Source organism: Haliotis asinina, chromosome 14 (assembly GCF_037392515.1).
Source record: "Haliotis asinina isolate JCU_RB_2024 chromosome 14, JCU_Hal_asi_v2, whole genome shotgun sequence".
Taxonomy (NCBI): Eukaryota; Metazoa; Mollusca; class Gastropoda; order Lepetellida; family Haliotidae; genus Haliotis; species Haliotis asinina.
The window spans coordinates 52,647,798-52,669,731 of record NC_090293.1 but is presented as its reverse complement, the minus strand read 5'-3'; the positions used below and the strand labels follow the sequence as shown (position 1 = coordinate 52,669,731).

The 21,934-nt window shown below is 40.1% G+C and overlaps 1 protein-coding gene across 9 annotated transcripts in view; it reads right to left on the bottom strand.

The window, feature by feature from the left end:
- The window catches only part of LOC137262192 (rho GTPase-activating protein 190-like), a 70,828-nt gene that overhangs the window by 9,047 nt on the left and 39,847 nt on the right, over positions 1–21,934 (bottom strand). For 4 of the 9 annotated variants that reach the window (XM_067799976.1, XM_067799977.1, XM_067799983.1 and 1 more), the window contains exons 12-17: positions 20,881–21,059; positions 10,842–11,043; positions 9,372–9,577; positions 6,022–6,120; positions 265–470; positions 21–122 (exon numbers count right to left, since the gene is read on the bottom strand). In XM_067799976.1, the coding sequence (XP_067656077.1) occupies positions 21–122; positions 265–470; positions 6,022–6,120; positions 9,372–9,577; positions 10,842–11,043; positions 20,881–21,059 (994 nt within the window). The remainder of the gene's footprint in view (positions 1–20; positions 123–264; positions 471–6,021; positions 6,121–9,371; positions 9,578–10,841; positions 11,044–20,880; positions 21,060–21,934) is intronic. The other 5 variants (XM_067799980.1, XM_067799981.1, XM_067799979.1 and 2 more) reach the window with 4 other exon arrangements.

Below are 21,934 nucleotides of genomic sequence, written 5' to 3'. Positions count from 1 at the left end.
AAAAAAAAGTCTGTGCCAACCTTCACTGTACAGTAGTCAGCTATCTCGATGGGCTCAGGCACTGCTAGAGGAGCCTGCACTCTACAGCCAGACATCTTGGGCCTATCATGACTTCCTCGAGACTGAAAACACCAAGGAATATTATTCATACAAGCCATACTATATCATAGGGACAAATAAAAAAGGTAATGTGTTAAAGTTCACAAATACTCCATATAATTATTTAAAAATGTACAGTGAAATAATTTGTGTAATCTGAGTTACCTGTGAGCGCCTATGTGGCCTGGTTTCCTGTGGACTGTACAGCTCATCTGCCCACACTGCATCCTCGGGGGACACTGGGCCATACCGGGGGTGACGGATGTCCATAGGGTCCCCCATGCCCCCGTGGCAGTATAAGTCATTGTCCGCCCATACTCGGTCGTGGTGCATTGCACTGGCAGTTTCATACAGGTTGTTGTCCACCCAGCCTATAAATGAAAATCACAGCATAATAATTAAAAACATTTAACATATAAAATGGCCATATATCTAATGTTTCGAATGTGACCATCCCAGTAGTCTGCAAAACTGGAACTGGATACTGTCATTACAAAATTCAGTAAGACTCAAAAAGTTGCCTCAAATTTTATCATTCCCAAATCTCAGGCAAGTTATTAATAAGCATATGTAATTACAAGTGAAGAGAAACTATTAACTCTAAGGAATATTACTGATCTGAAAGGGTTGCCCAAGGGTTCACAGATCCAGATTAGCAATGTCAGCACAAGACAGCACCCAACATGGGCACTGATTGCACACAATACATGCAGTGATAACATTGGTATTTATCTCTGATACATAAACCTCAGTGAAACAGTCAAGAACCAGGTTAGATAGTTTTAACAAATAAATATATATATTGAACAAATAGCTTAAATAACGAACCAGGTCTTCTTTTACTTTTTGTTATATATATATTTTAGTTCTCTTGATAAAAGCTGTATATCTGCAACATGAAGTCCTCTTTTGGTCAAAAGGCAATAAATGTTTCACGAAGTGAAATATTACCTTTGTCTAACTATACAATTTAAAACCCTTGCAGTTAGTAATAAACATAAAGAAAAATCACCCTTATTACTGGTTACAATGTACTATGAAATAAAATGCTGAAACCTATAAACACACAAACAAATAAGTGGCATTAGCATTGCAATGATGCAAAACAATGAGACATTCTGTCACAAGTGATTCCAATACAATATCACGTGAGAGTGCTTAATGCTGTGTTGGCAGCTACCACAAAAGAACAAACTATCAAGAACAGCCAGTTCTGACCCCTACTTCTCGACACACACCACCAAACCATTTCCCTAGATGTACACATGTAAGACAATAATAGGGAAACACAGAAATATCTGGCTACTTCAGAAGAAATATCCTGTCATGTAGTGATACTATGTTTGGCGCAGAGTGCTAACAGTAATGATGAAATACAATTTACCAAACCAGGAATTGTGTTGCACTTGGTGATAAGTAGTATTTTCCTCACAACTAAATGCTTAATTATGATTCACAGAAACACTATCAATACTTTGCTCACTTCTACCGAAGGCACTTTCTTTAGTCAGATGTGAATGGGTTCGAATCCCAGATGGGATTCCCAACAGAAGTACTAGAATCTGCACTTTTATAAGAAAATATTATCCCAAATATAACATGTTACATAAAGAATATAACTGGACATGCAAGATTACACTGTCATCATACAAACCTATTTTCATTTTCTTGTAGGGATGGTAATATCCACTACAGAGTAGCACGCTGTCCAGAAACATGACTGATCACACAATTAGACTCTGTAATATCTCTTCAGGTTCTCATCTAGTACATGTCCATGAATTGTGAACACTCAGAAATGTTCAGCATATATATATACTCTCCCTAGGCCTTGTACAAACACCCTGGCACAATACTCCAACACTGGCACCTTCTCCAACCATTATCTTTGACATGCTGTGTTATTGTTCCATAAACAAGACACATGGCCTGCAGCAACAGCAATTAATCTCTTCATTAATTGGTGTGAGTTTTAATTATCTGGCAGTAGAGCCATGCTGGCTTGACCAATGGTAAGGGTAGGGTTGGTGAAGTGTGGACCGTCATGCTCCAGTGACTGCATTGTTTTTGTACAATGATCTGTGTGGGAGATTCGTCAGATATGAGGCGTTATCAGTAGAAAAACAAACAGTAGTCGGATCAGAGGTTAGATAAACTATTGTCTTACAAACAAGGATTTGTCAGTTTGTTGAACAGTTTGTTTTACCCTGGGGTTTGTTGGTTTATACATGGAGACATGTCAGAGTTGTGTATAGATCTATGCATGGACAGACCAATACGCCAATATTGATGTACAAAAACTGACACAGTCAAGAAAATTGGAGATTACTCAGGATTATTCACATCTAAACTCATGTTGTGAGGTTCTGCTTGATTGTTGAACTAATGTTACCATTGCAGGGACAAATATTTGCCTGTCACTGTAAAACATCTGTTGGGAAATCCAACTCAGAGAAAGGATTTTCAATATTTCATTATAGTAACTGCTTGGTCAGAACAAAATGTTTACAAAGTTAAGTTGTGACAGGATACCTGTTTCAGTTGTTTCCAAATGTTGGAATCAGGTAAAAAAGGGAGAGGTACTATTAATTCTCATGACAACAATAAATAGTAGTTGTCTACTTCACCTTCACGAATAAGTTTAACATGTCTCTATATTCAAAGGTGTTGACATGAATATATGGCTCAATGGTTGGAATTAATTGGCTGCATAAAATGTCTTAATTATGAAATATTTAAAACTGTTTTTACATGTTTTTTTCACTATCTTGTTTTTCTTCAGGAAACATTTGACAGAAAACATATACAAATATGCATGATGTGTATAACTGGTTCTTACTAATATCTCCACACAAGATTTGACACTGTGTACATAAATGTGAATCAACATCTTTTCATTTTTCTAAAAACAGTTTCTGTGCCAAATGTGACAGTTTGTACATACACATGTAAATATTTTAGCAATTTATTTCACAATTATCACAATTCAATGTGAAAGGAGCATCAATGTGTATCTTTTAACATTCTCCTAAGCATCTGAAACACCTTCTTGCCTGACTGCCCCAAACTGGTCCTTTCCGACATGGAATATCAGAAGAAATTCATCATGATGCAGGACAATAAATCATTATTCATTCACACATTCATCTGTAATAAACAGTTGTTTCTTTCCTTGACCTATAATTTGCTTTTTTCAATATTTTACAAGTTTAAAATTGATTATACTAAGTAAATTCATATTTTTGTGGCCAGTAAGCTTTGATCAAGGCTGTTTTATAACTAACCATCACTGTGATGAGAGTTTCCTACCCTGCTTTCCTTCATAATTTCTCTATGTATGTGTTACAGGTACCTGTACATCACCAAAAGTTTAAGTCAGCAAACAAATATTTCTGTATAAGCCGATGACACCTTGCTAAGCCAACATGAGATGAAAGGATCAAGAGCTTATCCCGTGTTCCACTACACCTCCATGACAAACAATTGTCTGTGCTCAAAGGCTTAGCATTCACTGTCACTTGGGTACTGAGGATTAGTTGAGAAGTCGTTATAGACACGCATGGTTTCTGTTTTACAACCGACCCACTGAATGCATCTACAGTAGCGACAACTTCTGTACTTCGTCTGGCTAACAGTTCCTGAATCACATATTTCTCCCAGCCCTCCCTGTAATGTTAAAGTTCTATAAATGGAGCAAGTCTATTCTCCATTTCACATAGGCTCCTTCATAATGTAATTTGGATTATTTGTTTTTCTCGAACATGTACATAGTGAGTGAGTATGGTTTTATGCTGCTTTTAGCAATATTCCAGCAATATCACATAGGGGAACACCAGGAAGGGGCTTCACATATTGTTCCCACGTGGGAAATCAAACCCTTGTCTTCAGCTGCCCCACTGCCTCCTAACTTATCTACATATCTACTGTGACTAGGCATCAGTCTACTCTGTCAGCAAGGGTCCATGATATGTCATATTTGGGATTTCACTTTCTTAGTAAAGTACAAATTCTAGTACTTTTTTTCGGTTGTGTCCCATCCGGGATTCGAACCCGCACCCTCAGAGTCAGGCACCTAATCGCCAGCACACAAAGTCAGCCGCCTAGCCCGCTCAGCCACCGCGACTTCCACAAAATGAAAGTCGGACAACTGGTAGTCTAGACTGCGTACTTTGTGTACCCCTCTGATGAGTGTAAATTGGCACGGCTCCCACGGCCGAAAGCTATGATTACACGATGAAATTTAGAAAGTGGTGAAATGCAACATATGTCATATTTGGGATTTCACTTTCTTAGTAATCCCGGATGGAATACAACCGAAAAAAAATACTAGAATTTGTACTTTACTAAGAAAGTGAAATCCCAAATATGACATATGTTGCATTTGACCACTTTCTAAATGGCATCGTGTAATCAAGGGTCCATGATGTGGGAACAGGTCCACCTTCTGGGGCTCAACATCTAGGATTAGTGTTAACACTTTGATTACAATCAACACTTAATGGGTTAATGAATTCACTTAATGAATGGGTTTCCCCTTGAGTAGGGGTCCTACTTTGGTCACTTTTCACAGTCATTGTATTTTGAACCACCGAGTGTAGGGAGTTCACAGTTAGAGCAGGGGTTGTGAACATTTAGGGTCAATATTTAAACTCACTGAGGAAGGTTACACACAGTGTAGGGAGTTCACAGTTCAATGCTTTGGTTTGGTGTTCACAGGGAGTGATCATACAGAGTATGGGGTTCAAAGTTATGGTAGGGGTTGTCAATACTTAGGGTCAGTGCTTGCACTCACTGACATGGCTACCATAAAGCATAGAGAGTTTAATGTTTAGGGTTGGTGTTCACACTCATGGAGAGATCATCACAGAGTAAAGGGTTCACAGTTAGAGTAGGCTTTTGGACATTTAGGGTCAGTGTTTTTGCTTAAGGTAAGTGACAGTTGTAGCATGGAGGTCACACTGTAGGGGGTTCACAGTTAGAAAAGGGGTGTCAATGTTTCGGATCAGTGTTCACACTCAGTGAGAGATCACCACACAGTGCATGTGCTTCACAGTTAGGGTAGCCTTGGGTTTGTCAAGGTTTTGGGTTAGTGTGAACTGTCAGACTAACTGTCAACATTCAGGGCTGGTGTTTAGACTTTGTGTGGCAAGTTCATATTTTGCTCAGTGAGTCACACTTGCATGGGCGTAAGCATTTCAAAATACTGACTGATGTTGATAACAGGGGCAGAAGTACATTTACAATACTCTGCTTAGAGGTTTACAGATAAGGTTGAAGGTCCATATGTTTGGGCAGTGTTCACACATAGAGAAGAGGTATGTATCTAGGGTAAGGTGTTCACAATTTCGGTAGGAGGTCCATGTTTTTAGTCAGGAAAGTTCACTCCAAACAACTTCAATGATTATGAAGAGTGGCTCTTTGTGGAAGAAAACCTTTGACAAAACCAGTTTGGCACAACAATGTAGTACATGTGTCCTGACAATCAATTCTTGCCTCGAGACCGTGAAAAACTATAGGATGGTGATAAATATGTTAAACACTGTGACAAATATACTCCTATATCATTCAGTGAAGCTGGAAGGTGTTCAAAGCGGTTTCTATTAAAAAAAATCCCAACTACATTGTGATATATAAGCAATACACTGTGATAAATGTACTCCAACATGTGACAGTGAAAAGTCAAGGTCTCCGGGGAGACTCGTCATTCAGTGTTCCACGTCATACAATGCAGGTGAGAAAATATAACGCAAATCACATCTGCATCTTGTCATAATACATCACACAAGGACATCCGAGACATCGTGAGCAGTGAGAGAGAGCTGGAGATATCTAGTTACAGAGCTGAAGGTGTTAGTCATGCAAAGAAACGCTGCAGCAAGCACTAAGTGGACGATGACATGCAAATACGTAATATGGTGTCACCATCTTCGCTGCTAGAGGTCTGTTTGCTGGCTGCTGCTGCTGCCGCGGCGGCGTACTTCCTCTCGTGGTGGCGACGCATGTGCTCGTTAAGCGCCCAAGCTTGGAGAGAAAGATGATGGAGAGGAGGAATGAGATAGACAGAAACACAAACAACACAAGGAGAAATCTGGCTGAAGCTGCTCTGAAATGGAATTCCTGAAATGCAAACTCTGCAGATGTTGGAATGTTGGATCACTTATGAAAGGACGCTGGCAGAAAGCGAGAGAGTGAGAGAATGAGTGAAGGTATACAACACTTGTACTAATGTTCCTGCAATACCTCGATGATGGACACCCTCAATCAGCTGAACACACAGAAATAAAGTATGGAATCGAACCCAAATCAGGGGGTATTGAATGAATGTTTCAAGCACCTGACCACCAATCATGACGATGGCGAAGCAGCTATGTGTTGGGATGGTTGAAGATGATTTAATGTAAATATGAGTCCACCAATAACATCACAACGTCCCAAAATATCAAGCAAGAAGGACAATGAGTCTTTGTCCTAACCTTTATGCAAATAGACTAAAGGGTCCATAGATTCAAATACTCCATAAGGGAAACCTCAAAGATTCCACTGAGACTGAACATGCCTCATGGATTTGGTGAATGAACCAAAAGTATTTCGTAAAAGATAAACATACCCTCAAATGATTTAACCTAGCCTGTCTGACAAGACATGTTCAGGGCAAATTACTGTCAAATAACTTAAACTGACTTCTTAATCATTTATCCAGAAACTCATCTGTAAAGACTCAGACTTTTGCACAACTTCACTTGTGTTTTAAAATTTGAGTCTTAGATATTATGAACAGTAGATATCTTTAGGTAATTTACGTAAGATGGGGGATTTCAGGCCTGGATGAATCCTCGTGTCTTGTAACGCCTTGGGGTTCATTCGTAACCTTTCTATTGGCAATTACCATCCTCATTACAGTGCATCCTGGGAAATATCAAGGTGAAGCTGACCCTGACCAGCACATAGTGTGTGGATGGCCCAACCTAACAAGCATAAGTCAAAGGTCCTAATGACTCCAAGGCCTCAGGTCTTGTAGATGGTAGAGGCCACAAGACACCTCAGCATAAGCCATAGATAGTATGACATCCAATGATATTGCCTTCATGGTATTTTTGGATAAGGTGACCTTGGAACCAGACAGAGGCACACTGGATAATGAACTACATTTGCTTCAAAGTTTGTCACATTCAGATCACCGCGACGCATAATTCACAGCCATGACTGAAAGCAGTGGCCCTTGGTGTCTCTAACTCAAAAATGACAAAAAAATATGTCAGACACTCATCATCTGTCTGGAGAAGCTGCTTTATAACTTGGTCAAACAGAGCTTGGAGGACATGAATACCCACAATCCATTGCTACTATAAACCCTCCACTGATCATATTGGCTTGTCATTCAACATGACAATCTGTGTAGACAGGGGGAACAAGCTGTTCTGCCTTACAACACAGAGGACAACAGTGAGTGACAACACCTAGCTGGGATATAAATGACATATACTATCCCACAACACATATTATCCTGTCACAACAATGCTTATTATTCCACTGAACAATTACTACATATTCTAATAAACATATGAGATGAGTTTGGCTCATGTGAATTAAGTTTTCAACACAGAACCCTAAAACATGACATTTTAGACATCAAACAGCTCGCATAGAAGAAAAATGACAGAAAACTCAGGTTCACACTGCCAAAATTGAAACAAATTACGTTCACCAAGAAAGAACACAGCTGGTTTCACATTCACAAACAGGAGAGAAACGCAGATCTGTAAACAACAAAAACTGAACGCAAATGAGTGATGCAAATGACAATGAGACAACAGCGCCATCTAGTCACCTGACGGTTCAACAGGCATCTCAAGCTTCATACTACTGGACTTGTGGAAGTGACTAATCGATTGAACGTCTGAGTCGGAAAACTCTGTACTCTCACTCATCAGGCGAGAAGAGTCACAGGAGCTCTCCAGTATCGGCAGAGACTTCCGATGGTCTTTGTATTGTTGGACTGAAATTTGGGAGGAATTGGATTTTTAGCTATAGAGCCATATTCACTGATTAATATTGCTCAGTTTAGACTGAAAACAAGGAGAAAAATCACTTGTGTATTGTCATCAAACCTTACTAGAACTTGACAAAATTTCTCATTTTACCATAAAAAATGTAATGTCCTTTCTAACAGCTTGCATTGACTTCACAACTAGAGCTAGTCTATCCACCCATTCACACCCTCTAACAATTCCAACCCTTATTTCTTGCCTAACTGAAGTCTGTGACATGGGAAACTCGTCTCTGTCCCAGTTTGGTCAGGTAAGCTAAGTCAGTAAACCAAAAGACCTGTTGTTTTAAGCATAGCCAATAAGAGACTATATATTCAAAAATCATGAACTACAGTTAATACTAAGAGTGAGTGAACTTAGCTGTACTCAGCCATAGTCCAGCCCTACGGCAGTCGTCTGTAAATAAAGCAGTCTGGACAAGACAATCTAGTGAGCAACAGCTAAGCATCGATCTACGCAACTGGGATACGATGACATTTGTCAACCAAGTCAGCAAGCCTGACCACCTGATCCTGTTAGTCACGTCTTATGACAAGCATGGTTTGCTGAAGATCAGTTCTAACCTTGATGTTCACGGTTGATGACACTTAAGGTGGTACACATACAGACTGCAGATGCCTGCTAATCGCTTCCATCCCAAATTCTGGTCCTGGGCAGTCATTGTGAGCTTACACTCCACCTTCAGCACAACAGTCCATCATATTCTGTGTGAGACCTCCAAGTTAAGTCAGTGTGATGGTACAACAGCAACATCACCCAGTGAGATGCTCATGTTCCATCAATATCTAGTAATCACAAGATATCTTCATGTAAAGTAGCATGAGGAACTCGACCGTGTGAAATTCTCGTGTTATATAAGACACATCTGGGTGAAGTCATCGAGCTGGATTCACTCAGTGACATACCCATGTTTAGTCAGTCTGTTGGAATCATGAGATCCTTGTATAGTCATATGTTGAACCTGGGTGAGTTATTGAGCTGGATTCACCCATGTTCAGTCAGATACCCATGGGAAATACCCATGTTCAGTTAGGTACCCATGGGAAACATCCATGTTTTGTCAGATACCCATGTTCAGTCAGATACCCATGTTCAGTCAGTGTGGATGAGTCAGGAGATCCTAATGTAAAGTCAGAAGTCAGATTAGCCCAGATGAGATCCCCATGTGTAGCAAGAATATCGGACACACACTCGTCAATGGTGAAGTCAATATGGTGGACTCACCTGCATGCATGTGTTGCCGAGTCTTCACATAGCTCGGTCTGACTAGATGTTCACCATTTGACTGTGGTCCAACCTCTGCGTAGATGTCTTCCCCTGATGGCACGGGTGATGTTGATGACGCCCGTTCATGGTCACTGTCGGAAGGGTAGCGACCTTGGTACAGATTGGGTTGGTCATACAAAGGCTCTGAGTCCTCTGTGCTTTGGCTGTTGCGGAAATGATGATAAGTATGAATGAAGGAATTTTTACCTTCAAATTTGTGAACATTCAAGACAAACTTCAATATGGTGTTACTCTAAAATAGTTCCTGTTACAAACTAACGTAACAAGAAATAACCTATGACAACACTGAGGATCAGGAGTCTTCCAGTCTCAACATATTATTCACATGTGATATGTGAATTGATAGAACTATTTTTTAATTTCAGTTAATGCAGCAATGCATGTATATCCAACCAATCCATCATCTGTGTTCGACTTTTCTCTGATCAAGTGACCAATTTCCATAAGAAGGACATCTGTGAAATGAGACATAAATAACAGCAGGATGGGAACACATAGACAAATGGATACAATACTCAGGGAAGGTGTGTTTCCATGTTGCTTCTAATAAACACCCAGTGATGTCATCACATTGTTCTGCCATTGTCTCAATATCGCATTAGAACCTAACCTGTGCTATATCCATGATGTCACACGTAAACTTCCAAAGATTTCACACACAAAATACTGTTGATCTTATATCCAGTGCTTTTAAGAATATTTCAAGGAATATGTACATCAGCACGGCATATTTAATGTCGATTTCCCAAGATTCATGGAATGTGTGTTTGAAGCACAAAACTGATGATTAAAGGTATTTCTGATCTTTTTAAACATTCGTTTAAAAAAAACACTTATCAGTTATTCGGAGACATTTACTTTCATAAGAACCGTTAGATGTGCTTTTTCTTCACATATTCATGGGCAGTGTGTAACTAGTCGAGTCTGGACCAGACAATTGAGTGATCAAAATCATGATCATCAACCTACACAGCTGAGCTATGAAGTTTGTCAGCCAAGTCTGTACGTCTCGTACGGCCATCATGCTGACTATTAGCCTGGATGTTCAAGGGTTCCCTATTACCATTCATTCACTGAACTGCATTTTCCACCAAGTGCAGGTGCAATAGGAATGTGGACATCTCGGCTCCATTTTAAGGACCTATCATAACCTTGTAAAACTGTGACAAACAGGCTACAGGGGCCTATTCCAACCTGGGTCCAACCTTAGAAATGTGCAAAGAACTATGCAAGTCTGTGCCAAAGTTGGGAACTGTGGAACCAAAGGGAACTGTGCCCCTCATGACTTGAATCTGGCTTCTATTATCAGTGTATCAGTGTCACTAGGAGCATCATGGAAGCACTCCCTCCAGTGAACTGAGGCAGTCCAACACAACATCTGGAATGTAACAGTACCGTTTCACCTACCATTCTACCCACCTATTACTTGTACTGCTCTTGGTGGTATGATAAGTATTGTATGGCAGTGGGGCAGGAGGTCTTCGGTCAATGTAGGTGCTGCGGTCATCGTAAGCTGGCGGGCTCTGCTCGTCCACTGGCTCGCGGAACATGTCCTCAGATTCCTCCTTTCTCTCCCAGGCTTCCTTGAAGAATGGGTTGTATACTGCTGCTGAAACATGGAAGTGTGCGTTACGCTTCACTAGACACTCTACCTGGTGGAGGAAGAAGTTACTATCCTAGCCTCGAATTATCATAATTGCTGCAGAATATGGAATATTCTGCTATGATAGCTATATTAAAACAGCCTGTCATTAAATGAGCCTGTTCAAATTACTTATTGAATGAATTTTCACATTTTCTCTGGATGATGGAGTAGACAGTTCCTTTTCTGACCACTGCCCATTTAATCATATTTCATCGCTTTTAAACACTTTGCTTAGCAATATTTTGTTTGTAAACATGGCTTAAAAATAACTAATCTTGACCAGACAATCCAGTGATTGATACACGTTGAGCAGCATGCCACTCTATGGGGATATGAGGAGATGCTGTCAGTGACCACCTGATCCCCTCAGCTGCCTCTCATGACCAGGGCCCACTTGCACAAAACGATCTTAGAGCTACAATTATTGTAAATCCTTAAGATCGCGATCTCAGGCTTCGGCTACAATCGCCATCCACTTGCACAAAGCGATTGTAGGCTAAGATCATTGTAAGTTACAATCAAAACTTACAATTGGTCGGAACCAATTGTAAGGAGCTAAGATCATTGTAGTCAGTAGCAAAATGGCGTTCAAGTTGGTGTCAGTTTCACGTAAATAATTAGCTTTATGCTTGGGGATTGCTTTTATATTGCATAAAACTGTATGATTCGCCTCGACACTTCAACAACACGGAGAATGCAACATCGCTTTAACGTCTGAAATACCGTTATTTGAGGTAATGAACAACATCATTACCGAGTCGATATCATAGGGTACAATTCTCACCCGATTAAGTGCTGGAAAAAGTATGAACACCATACCTTTTTGATAAACAAGGAAAGGATAATACTAACGAAAGGTGTCTGCATACGATTAGCAGTGGCCATGACCTTTTCAATAACTCAAGGGCAGCTAATCTTGGTTTTACGCAAGATGGGAGTGGTGTCCCTTTGCGTATTATACCGTTGCTGTAAAATCTGCCATGCCTAAATACAATGTATGTTATATTGTGACAGCGCAGATCTCCACATATATTTCTTTTCGATCAAAGACGTGTCAATAATCTACAGTTGGTTAACGTACAAATTTATATTTCTTTCTGACGAGAGAATAGAGTTTTAATCTATGCATTCTAATACAAGTATTCTTCAAACAGGAAAATACACTTGCTGAGGCATGTGAAATTTGCATTTTCCACAACACTCCCACTTTCATGTCACACTTTCATATCCTTACACATCTAATGCTTTTGGGATATATTTGGGATTTTACTCCAAATAACACCAACCAGATGCCAAACACAGATTCATTGATAAGCATTGACAAATCATGGTACATTTAGGTGTTGTATCATAAGGAAACTTTGTTTAATAGCTATGTTTTCTTTTAATTTTCATGAGTACTAGGTCAGTAACTCAAAACCCAAATTTGTTAATGTCCTTGTTAGCATTTCAATATTTTATCATAAAACGTGATATTTCTGTGGTTGCAGTATGGCAGTTAGTTCATAAATAATATTAAAATGTAGAAAAAATAGAGAATAGCCCAAGAGGTACGAGTTACCATATTTGTTATCTTCTTGCTTGTTGGTTTGTTGTTTTTTTTTGGGTGGGTGGGGGGGCTTTGTTTTGTTTTGTTTTCATGAAAAAACTGCAAGGTGCGATTAAGGAAGGAATGTCAGTTGCGTGCAGTAACCAGTTCCACGTTTTATTTGCGCTGAATGCTATGCGTACTTGTAGACACCTGTAGACAGGAGTCGAGTTTAAGAAATTTCTACCTCCAACGTTGAAGAGTTCGATCTTAGTTAAGATTGCGATCTTAAATCCATGCTGTCTTAAGATCGTGTTTGTGCAAGTGGATTATAGCAATTGTATGGTGATTGTAAAGTTGATTGTAGGGGCCTAAGATTGATTGTAACTAAGATTGCTCTGTGCAAGCGGGCCCAGCAGAGGTTGCTGGAAATTGTTACTACAGAGGGATCAATCTTATACCAGCTGCAACTTATGTCAGTATTTTCTCAAGTTTCTTATTCTGACAAAGTCCTTGAAGATACATATTTTCTATGCATCAAGTCACACGTGTATGTACCAACAAAATATTTATTGTAGAAACATGTTCATTCATCAAGTTCACCTTTATTTGCTTAATATAGTTAAAATCAATAAATAAATTACATCTATCTTAGCAACCATTTTTGAGTGAAATAGCTTTGTGGTTTCTTGTATGTGGGTATCAGGGATAAACCTGGCTCAGAAAACATGTGAGATAAAATCTCACATGGGATCAAAAGCATGAGATTTTTTAAAGTCTTATGAGATTTAACTGTTCATGATCGTTCAGAAGAAAAAGATAACGAGACAAATAAAACATTGTCATAATCAATTTCAAGTCAAGCAATCCTGAATTGCAATGAATTAAAAGTCTGTAGATCTACTAGCATCACCATTGGTGTCTGCATTCTGGTTGTCATCAAGGTCAACGACTTAACTCTTTCAACACCAGTCAACCAGCGGCATAAACTGCCATGACACCGAGTTCCTAGCAACTCTGAGGTCATAGATGAAGTTTATGTTTATCAAGAGAAAATATCAACTTATAAATCATTATTGCTACTGCATATCATACACCAGTTGAAAGGACTAATCTTACTGTTTGTAAATCTGAAAGTTATTTTTATCATATGTTTCACGTAATACGACTACAACTTAAATAAGTTAATTTGTAATGAAAATGCAGGCATAGACATTTGTATGTCTAGATGAACCACGGAGGAACAAAAACCTGGAGCGTTTTTTCTGTTTGTAACAAGTCATGACATCCCCTTCACTTTTTCTTTCATATGTTCATTTATACACGATCAGAAAATTATTCTAGAAAGATTTCAGAAGTAATATGTATGGTCGTGTATTTCCCGATATCAGTGGCAATTCGCTTGGTAACGTGATACAACAGCGTGAAAAACCTCCGTTTTAAAATCTTTGTCTGATAATGAAGAACATGTGAGGCGATTCGTTTGATGGCGGGTATCATTCGAAAGCTCTGAACATCAACAAAATGACGGTATCCTTGCCTAGAGTATTTTCATAGTTGTAAGAAGCGCGTTTATTGGATAAACATTGGTTTCTAATGACGCTTTTTAGCCTCAGCCTGCAGTAAGGATCATGATCGGTCAAATTCAGACAAGTGACCTAAGTCAGCCAATCAGATAACAGCAATGGATACTGTTCCCCTCCCCCCCCCAAACGAGAAAGAATGACATGACACGATCGCACAATAACGTTTGAAATAGTAAGTTATAATGTTCTTAGACAATTTTTATGATTACTGTTGTTGCTTTTATTCTTCAGTTTATGTGATTTGTTTAATTATATCCTCTACGCATTGTTGATTTGCTCACTGAGAACTCGGATGTGGACCCGTTGCCGAAGCATGTGTGTGAGAATAGTTTTTTTTAAAAATAACACTACGGAAAAAGAAAATAGTTTTCAATTCTAACCTTGTCGATAAATATGGCTATCTTAAATGTAATAAGTGTTGACAGGCATTATGAAGAGTGATAGATTTGATAAATGAATCATATGTTAGTTAGGTTCCGAAAAGTATAAATCATTTTGATGCAACTACTGACTGGTCGTTTTTTCGACCTACAGCTCCTGCGGACTGGCGATGTCTTGGCCAATTTTTCGGCCTACGGTGTTGAATGGGTCAAGTTGTTTCTTCGTTTTCATTCGTAGTCTTTAAGAATTTAAAGATTTTTATATCGAATAAGATGGTTTCGTTAGAAGATGCCCTTTGTGTGACGTTGCAGAACACAACTTCCAAATGCGAACTCTGTACACCGTCGCACTGTGCATAAACAACACAGTACTGCGGGGTTCAGAGTTTGCCATACTCCTTGCAGCGCAGCTCATTTTGTGCCGCACTGTGTAACGATGTTCGGTGTTCCATACAAGAAGTTATGTTTCGAAGATTAAAATTAGGTAGAAAGCAACGGGAATATCTTTGACAGGACAAAATAACGACAAATCCTTTCTCAGTAAAACAGATTTAAAAACTTCCTATCATACAGGTAAGCAGGATGCGATTTTAAATCGCTGCAGGTAGATTTGAGTGCGATTTTAAAGCAACTGGTGCGAGAAAATCGCGATATCGCGGCCCAAGTCAATCCCTGGGGTATAATACTGACAAACATGACCAGGTGAAACTGGGATTTAAACTCCCAACTATAGGTTCATGGAACACCAAGGGGTGACAACTCTGTAAAACTAGGTCACCTATACAGACGCTGTGACAGCCTCTGAGCCATCTGTGTACCTTCATGAACACAAGACACTGAGGGGTTTCTGCCATCCACATTGATGCCAAATTCCACAAGGAGGCTGATAGATTGATGATGACGATGCACAAGAGACCTTGTTCAAATGACTACTTTATAGTGTTTTGATCCTCACTGTTCACAAACCAATGCAGACTGATCACTGATCATTTACTGTACTTGTCTTGAATCAACATGGACCTCAAGAACTTACTCTGTGGAGTTTACAATGGCTTCTTTTTCAATGTCTAATCTAAATGATATTTACACAACATATCAGACTGTGTAATGTCACATATTTCCTTGTGTTTCGCTCTAAAGGTATAAACCTAAGTGTGCTTCTCACTATTTATTAAGTCTTCTCTTGTTTTCCCAGAATAACTGCATTTGAGGTTTTTGTTTTCTCAGTGAGACCTCTTCCCAGGTGTTACGTTTTGTAACCATCTTTTCCTAACATCAACATTCAAATGATACACAAGTTTTTGTAATCAATTGAAAAATAACATTCAACATTAAGCTCAAAGTGCAAATGTTTTCGTAAGCAAGATTGGACCTGCAACTCTCAGATATATAGGTAGATGCTTTACTACATGACCACAATACAGAATCACATGCAACAAAGTAAGTGGGGTTGAATTATCCTCACAGTTACTGTCATGGAATTGCTTTTACTCGTGTTTCAGTGATTGTTAAATGATCATCTACATTGTAATTATCCATCATTGACAGTATATATATGTTACAGAAAACACTTCTCAATTTTGGTAGACAATGCAAAACCATTGGGGAATTCCATGGGGCAACTCTCCTCGGGATTTCCGTCCCCATCTGGTTTTACACTGTCTACCAAAACCTGTTCGGTTTCTCCTATACCAAACAGTCAAGAAATTCTTACTTGTCATTGAAAATTTGAAAAAAAAAGCAATTGAGAGAAAGTTTAAAATCTCTATCAGCAACTCTGCAGACAACACCAAGTACAAGAAACACGGATTAATTCTGCTTTGAACAGTAATTCAGATTTGTCATGGTGTGTGAGCTTTTTTCTGAGCTACACAAATTATTGCGTCTGCTTTGGTAACACATACACCTGTGAGTATTACACAATACAAAAGTAAAAGCTGGACATGATAGGGCAGAAATTACACAGACTATGAAGGCAAAGTTATTATGAAAAGAAAACAAAAACTAATGATACAGATAACTTTCAAGATTTGTAAAACCTCGTGTAGAAAAACACTTTGGAAATTCCATGGTGTTTATTTGAGAGTTGTAGTAAGAATTTCACTCAACTACACAACAACAGATTGACAACTTCAAAAACTGTCAGCATCAATGACAGAACAGAAAACAAGAAACTGACACGACAACACAAAGTAAGTCATGACATTGTGCAGAAAGACATGTGACTGTGCAGAAATAAATAAAACTATGCGGAAAGAAACCAAACTGTGCATACTGACATGAAATTTGCAGCAGATGTGACTGCAGAAAACATTCACTTGGAAGAAAAATATTACAATGCACAGAAAAAACATGTAACTGCAGAAATACATAGAACTAACATACATACAAGGAAGACATGAACAGTGCAGACAGACATGGAACAGAGTAGAAAGACATGGAACTGTGCAGAAAGACATGTAACAATACAGAAAGACGTGTAACAATGCAATACATGGAAGCGTGCAGGAAAACATGTAACAGTGCAGAAAGACATGAAACAGTGCAGAATGCAGCAAAGCGGACAACATGGAGAGTACACGAGACTCACTTCCCGTGTCTGCGAGTCCACAAGGAGGCAGCAGCAGCAGCAGGGAGGAGAGGAGGAAGGATGAGTGTTGGGACATTGATAGGGATACACACAAATGCTCAGCAAACTTTGCAAAGCATCAACTGAATTCTCATTATATTCCTTCTTGTCCAACAATTATATCAGAGGTCTGTGTAAACATGATTGTAGCTACCATCTCGATGCTCTTGCGTTTGCACCAACTATGCTCCCAAATCAAAGTCAAATGCTATTTCATCACCACAGAAAACCTCAAGAATGATCATGTGGAAAAACCTCAGACTACTGGCTTAAATGGCTGACTATCTCTCGGAGCAAGAAAACAAAGGATCAAATACACTAGGCTCAGCAAGCACTCCCTTGTTAAGCTGCTGAGTCAGCTGTTTTTCAGAAAGAGACAATGGCATTGGCATAGTGGAAACAAATCATACACAAGGGTAACAGCTCAGTTAGTAACATGAATTCAAATGTCTTCATTAATCATGCATGTTTGTCTTGGCTTTGTACACTGACACTGGAACGTATTTCAGTTCTGCAACAATTTTTGAAAAAGTAAACGATTTAGATCATTGCTTGTCTGCATGTATTGATAACAGAACTTTCTTGGTTCTTGGACTGTTATATAAGACAAAACCTGTTTCCCCAATCACTTCATGTTCACAAAGAAAAGCCATTTCAGCAGATTTGTACCTCCATACTACTAGGTCAGGTGTCTGTACTGCTGTCCAACCAGGCAGTAGTTCTACTAATGGCCTGCAACTCTAGCTCTGTACAAATACCTCTGCTATTGGCCTACAACCCTAGCTCTGTACAAATATCTCTACTATTCACCTACAACCCTAGCTCTGTACAAATATCTCTTCTTCTGGCCTACAACCCTAGCTCTGTACAAATATCTCTACTTCTGGCCTACAACCCTAGCACTGTACAAATACCACTACTACTGGCCTACAACCCTAGCTCTGTACAAATACCTCTGCTATTGGCCTACAACCCTAGCTCTGTACAAATATCTCTACTTCTGGCCTACAACCCTAGCACTGTACAAATACCTCTACTAATGGCCTACAACCCTAGCTCTGTACAAATACCTCTGCTATTGGCCTACAACCCTAGCTCTGTACAAATATCTCTACTATTCACCTACAACCCTAGCTCTGTACAAATATCTTTTCTTCTGGCCTACAACCCTAGCTCTGTACAAATATCTCTACTTCTGGCCTACAACCCTAGCACTGTACAAATACCTCTACTACTGGCCAACAACCCTTGCTCTGTACAAATACCTCTGCTATTGGCCTACAACCCTAGCTCTGTACAAATATCTCTACTACTGGCCTACAACCCTAGCACTGTACAAATACCTCTACTACTGGCCTACAACCCTAGCTCTGAACAAATACCGCTACTACTGGCTTACAACCCTAGCTCTGAACAAATACCGCTACTACTGGCTTACTACCCTAGCTCTGTACAAACACCTCTACTACAGGCCTACAACTCAAGCTCTGAACAAATACTTCTACTACTGGCCTACAACCCTAGCTCTGAACAAATACCGCTACTACTGGCCTACAACCCTAGCTCTGAACAAATACCGCTACTACTGGCCTACAACTCTAGCTCTTAACAAATACTTCTACTACTGGCCTACAACCCTAGCTCTGAACAAATACCTCTACTACTGGCCTACAACTCTAGCTCTGTACAAATATCTCTTCTGACCGACAACCCTAGCTCTGTACAAATACCTCTACTACTGGCCTACAACCCTAGCTCTGTACAAATATCTCTTCTTCTGGCCTACAACCCTAGCTCTGAACAAATACAGCTACTACTGGCCTACAACCCTAGCTCTGAACAAATACCGCTACTACTGGCCTACAATCCTAGCTCTGAACAAATACCGCTACTACTGGCCTACAACCCTAGCTCTGTACAAATATCTCTTCTTCTGGCCTACAACCCTAGCTCTGTACAAATACCTCTTCTTCTGGCCTACAACCCTAGCTCTGTACAAATATCTCTTCTTCTGGCCTACAACCCTAGCTCTGTACAAATATCTTTTCTTCTGGCCTACAACCCTAGCTCTGAACAAATACCGCTACTACTGGCCTCCAATCCTAGCTCTGAACAAATACCGCTACTACTGGCCTACAACCCTAGCTCTGTACAAATACCGCTACTACTGGCCTACAACCCTAGCACTGTACAAATATCTTTTCTTCTGGCCTACAACCCTAGCTCTGAACAAATACCGCTACTACTGGCCTACAACCCTAGCTCTGAACAAATACCGCTACTACTGGCCTACAATCCTAGCTCTGTACAAATACCGCTACTACTGGCCTACAACCCTAGCTCTGTACAAATATCTCTTCTTCTGGCCTACAATCCTAGCTCTGAACAAATACCGCTACTACTGGCCTACAATCCTAGCTCTGAACAAATACCGCTACTACTGGCCTACAACCCTCGCTCTGTACAAATACCTCTACTACTGGCCTACAACCCTAGCTCTGAACAAATACCTCTACTACTGGCCTACAACTCTAGCTCTGTACAAATATCTCTTCTGACTGACAACCCTAGCTCTGTACAAATACCTCTACTACTGGCCTACAACCCTAGCTCTGTACAAATATCTCTTCTTCTGGCCTACAACCCTAGCTCTGAACAAATACAGCTACTACTGGCTTACAACCCTAGCTCTGAACAAATACCGCTACTACTGGCCTACAATCCTAGCTCTGAACAAATACCGCTACTACTGGCCTACAACCCTAGCTCTGTACAAATATCTCTTCTTCTGGCCTACAACCCTAGCTCTGTACAAATACCTCTTCTTCTGGCCTACAACCCTAGCTCTGTACAAATATCTCTTCTTCTGGCCTACAACCCTAGCTCTGTACAAAAATCTTTTCTTCTGGCCTACAACCCTAGCTCTGAACAAATACCGCAACTACTGGCCTACAATCCTAGCTCTGAACAAATACCGCTACTACTGGCCTACAATCCTAGCTCTGTACAAATACCGCTACTACTGGCTTACAACCCTAGCTCTGTACAAATATCTTTTCTTCTGGCCTACAACCCTAGCTCTGAACAAATACAGCTACTACTGGCCTACAACCCTAGCTCTGAACAAATACCGCTACTACTGGCCTACAATCCTAGCTCTGTACAAATACCGCTACTACTGGCCTACAACCCTAGCTCTGTACAAATATCTCTTCTTCTGGCCTACAACTCTAGCTCTGAACAAATACCGCTACTACTGGCCTACAATCCTAGCTCTGAACAAATACCGCTACTACTGGCCTACAACCCTCGCTCTGTACAAATACCTCTACTACTGGCCTACAACCCTAGCTCTGTACAAATATCTTTTCTTCTGGCCTACAACCCTAGCTCTGAACAAATACCGCTACTACTGGCCTACAACCCTAGCTCTGAACAAATACCGCTACTACTGGCCTATCCCTAACACCAAATATCTCTATGATTGGTCTACAACCATAGCACATATCTCTACCCCTGCCCTACCACCCTAGCACTGTACAGGTATATCTACTTCTGGCCTACAACCATATCAAGTACCTCTACCCCTGTCCTACCAACCACCCAAGCACTGTACAGGTATATCTACTTCTATAAGCAGGAAGTTGCAGCAAGGCGGAGCTCCTTGTGGATACTCACTCTGTTGTGTGAAGTTGGCCGTGGTGGTCATGAAGTGAGCGGCAATGCGGTCTGCCAGCGAGTTGCCATCGGTGATGAGACGTTGACTGTACTGACTGGAGTAGAAGGACGACGCACCACTGCTGTCTGATACTGCCAGGATCAGTTTAGGCACATTGGGGAGACGCAAAGCAAATGCTCTGAAAATATTGTGGACATATAATGAACAGGGCTGGACACACATTAAGTGAATGAGGTTTGTGCAGGCCTTTCAAGAAATCAGACAACTGATTTACCAATCAAAAAACCCATGTGAACTGCACTTTCCTCAAGACATCTTTACACACTTCTGGTAAAGCAAGAAATCATAAGCAAACAACAAAGTTAAAATATCCATGAAACATGGAATTTTGATTAAGAATACAAAAATCTTTTATCTCCAAAGTAGGTTAGGTGTATCACTGGATTGTCTGGTCTACAGTGGTCTAAATTCAGATCACTCATACATCAACTAAGTCAGCTTGAATACCCAGTGTTGTCTGTCACCTCTTGCCATTAAGGAGTAATTCTAGTCAAGATCCAGTCTAAGTAAACTTAGTCTCAGTGTATTTCATTACACTCCACCACTGAGTCTAAAAAAACCTAATAGAAGGTCGCGTCAGGTAACCTTTAAGCAACCAATGACCGTCCAATCAAACGCAAGACTGTTAAGTAGATTTAACCAATCAGACAACGGCTACTATTTACGGATCAGAGGGACTTTCAAAATATTCAGGTCACTGACACAGATCTCTCCACAAACAAAAATCCACATATAACACAGTTATTTGAACTGCAGTATATACGCTCTGGGGTTTCTGTTGACATGGTTACCATTCGCTAATATTTCCGCAAGATAACAACCTTGAATATTACCAAAAACACAATTTTCAGCGACTGTTTACTCACCGTTGTCATGGTTGTACGTATGCCGTGTGCATCAACCCAGAAGCGAGCGTACGCTAAATAGCATTCGGAATCGTTCGTGTACGAACCTTTTCGAGATAAAAAGTTCAAAAGGTATTTGTGAATGTGT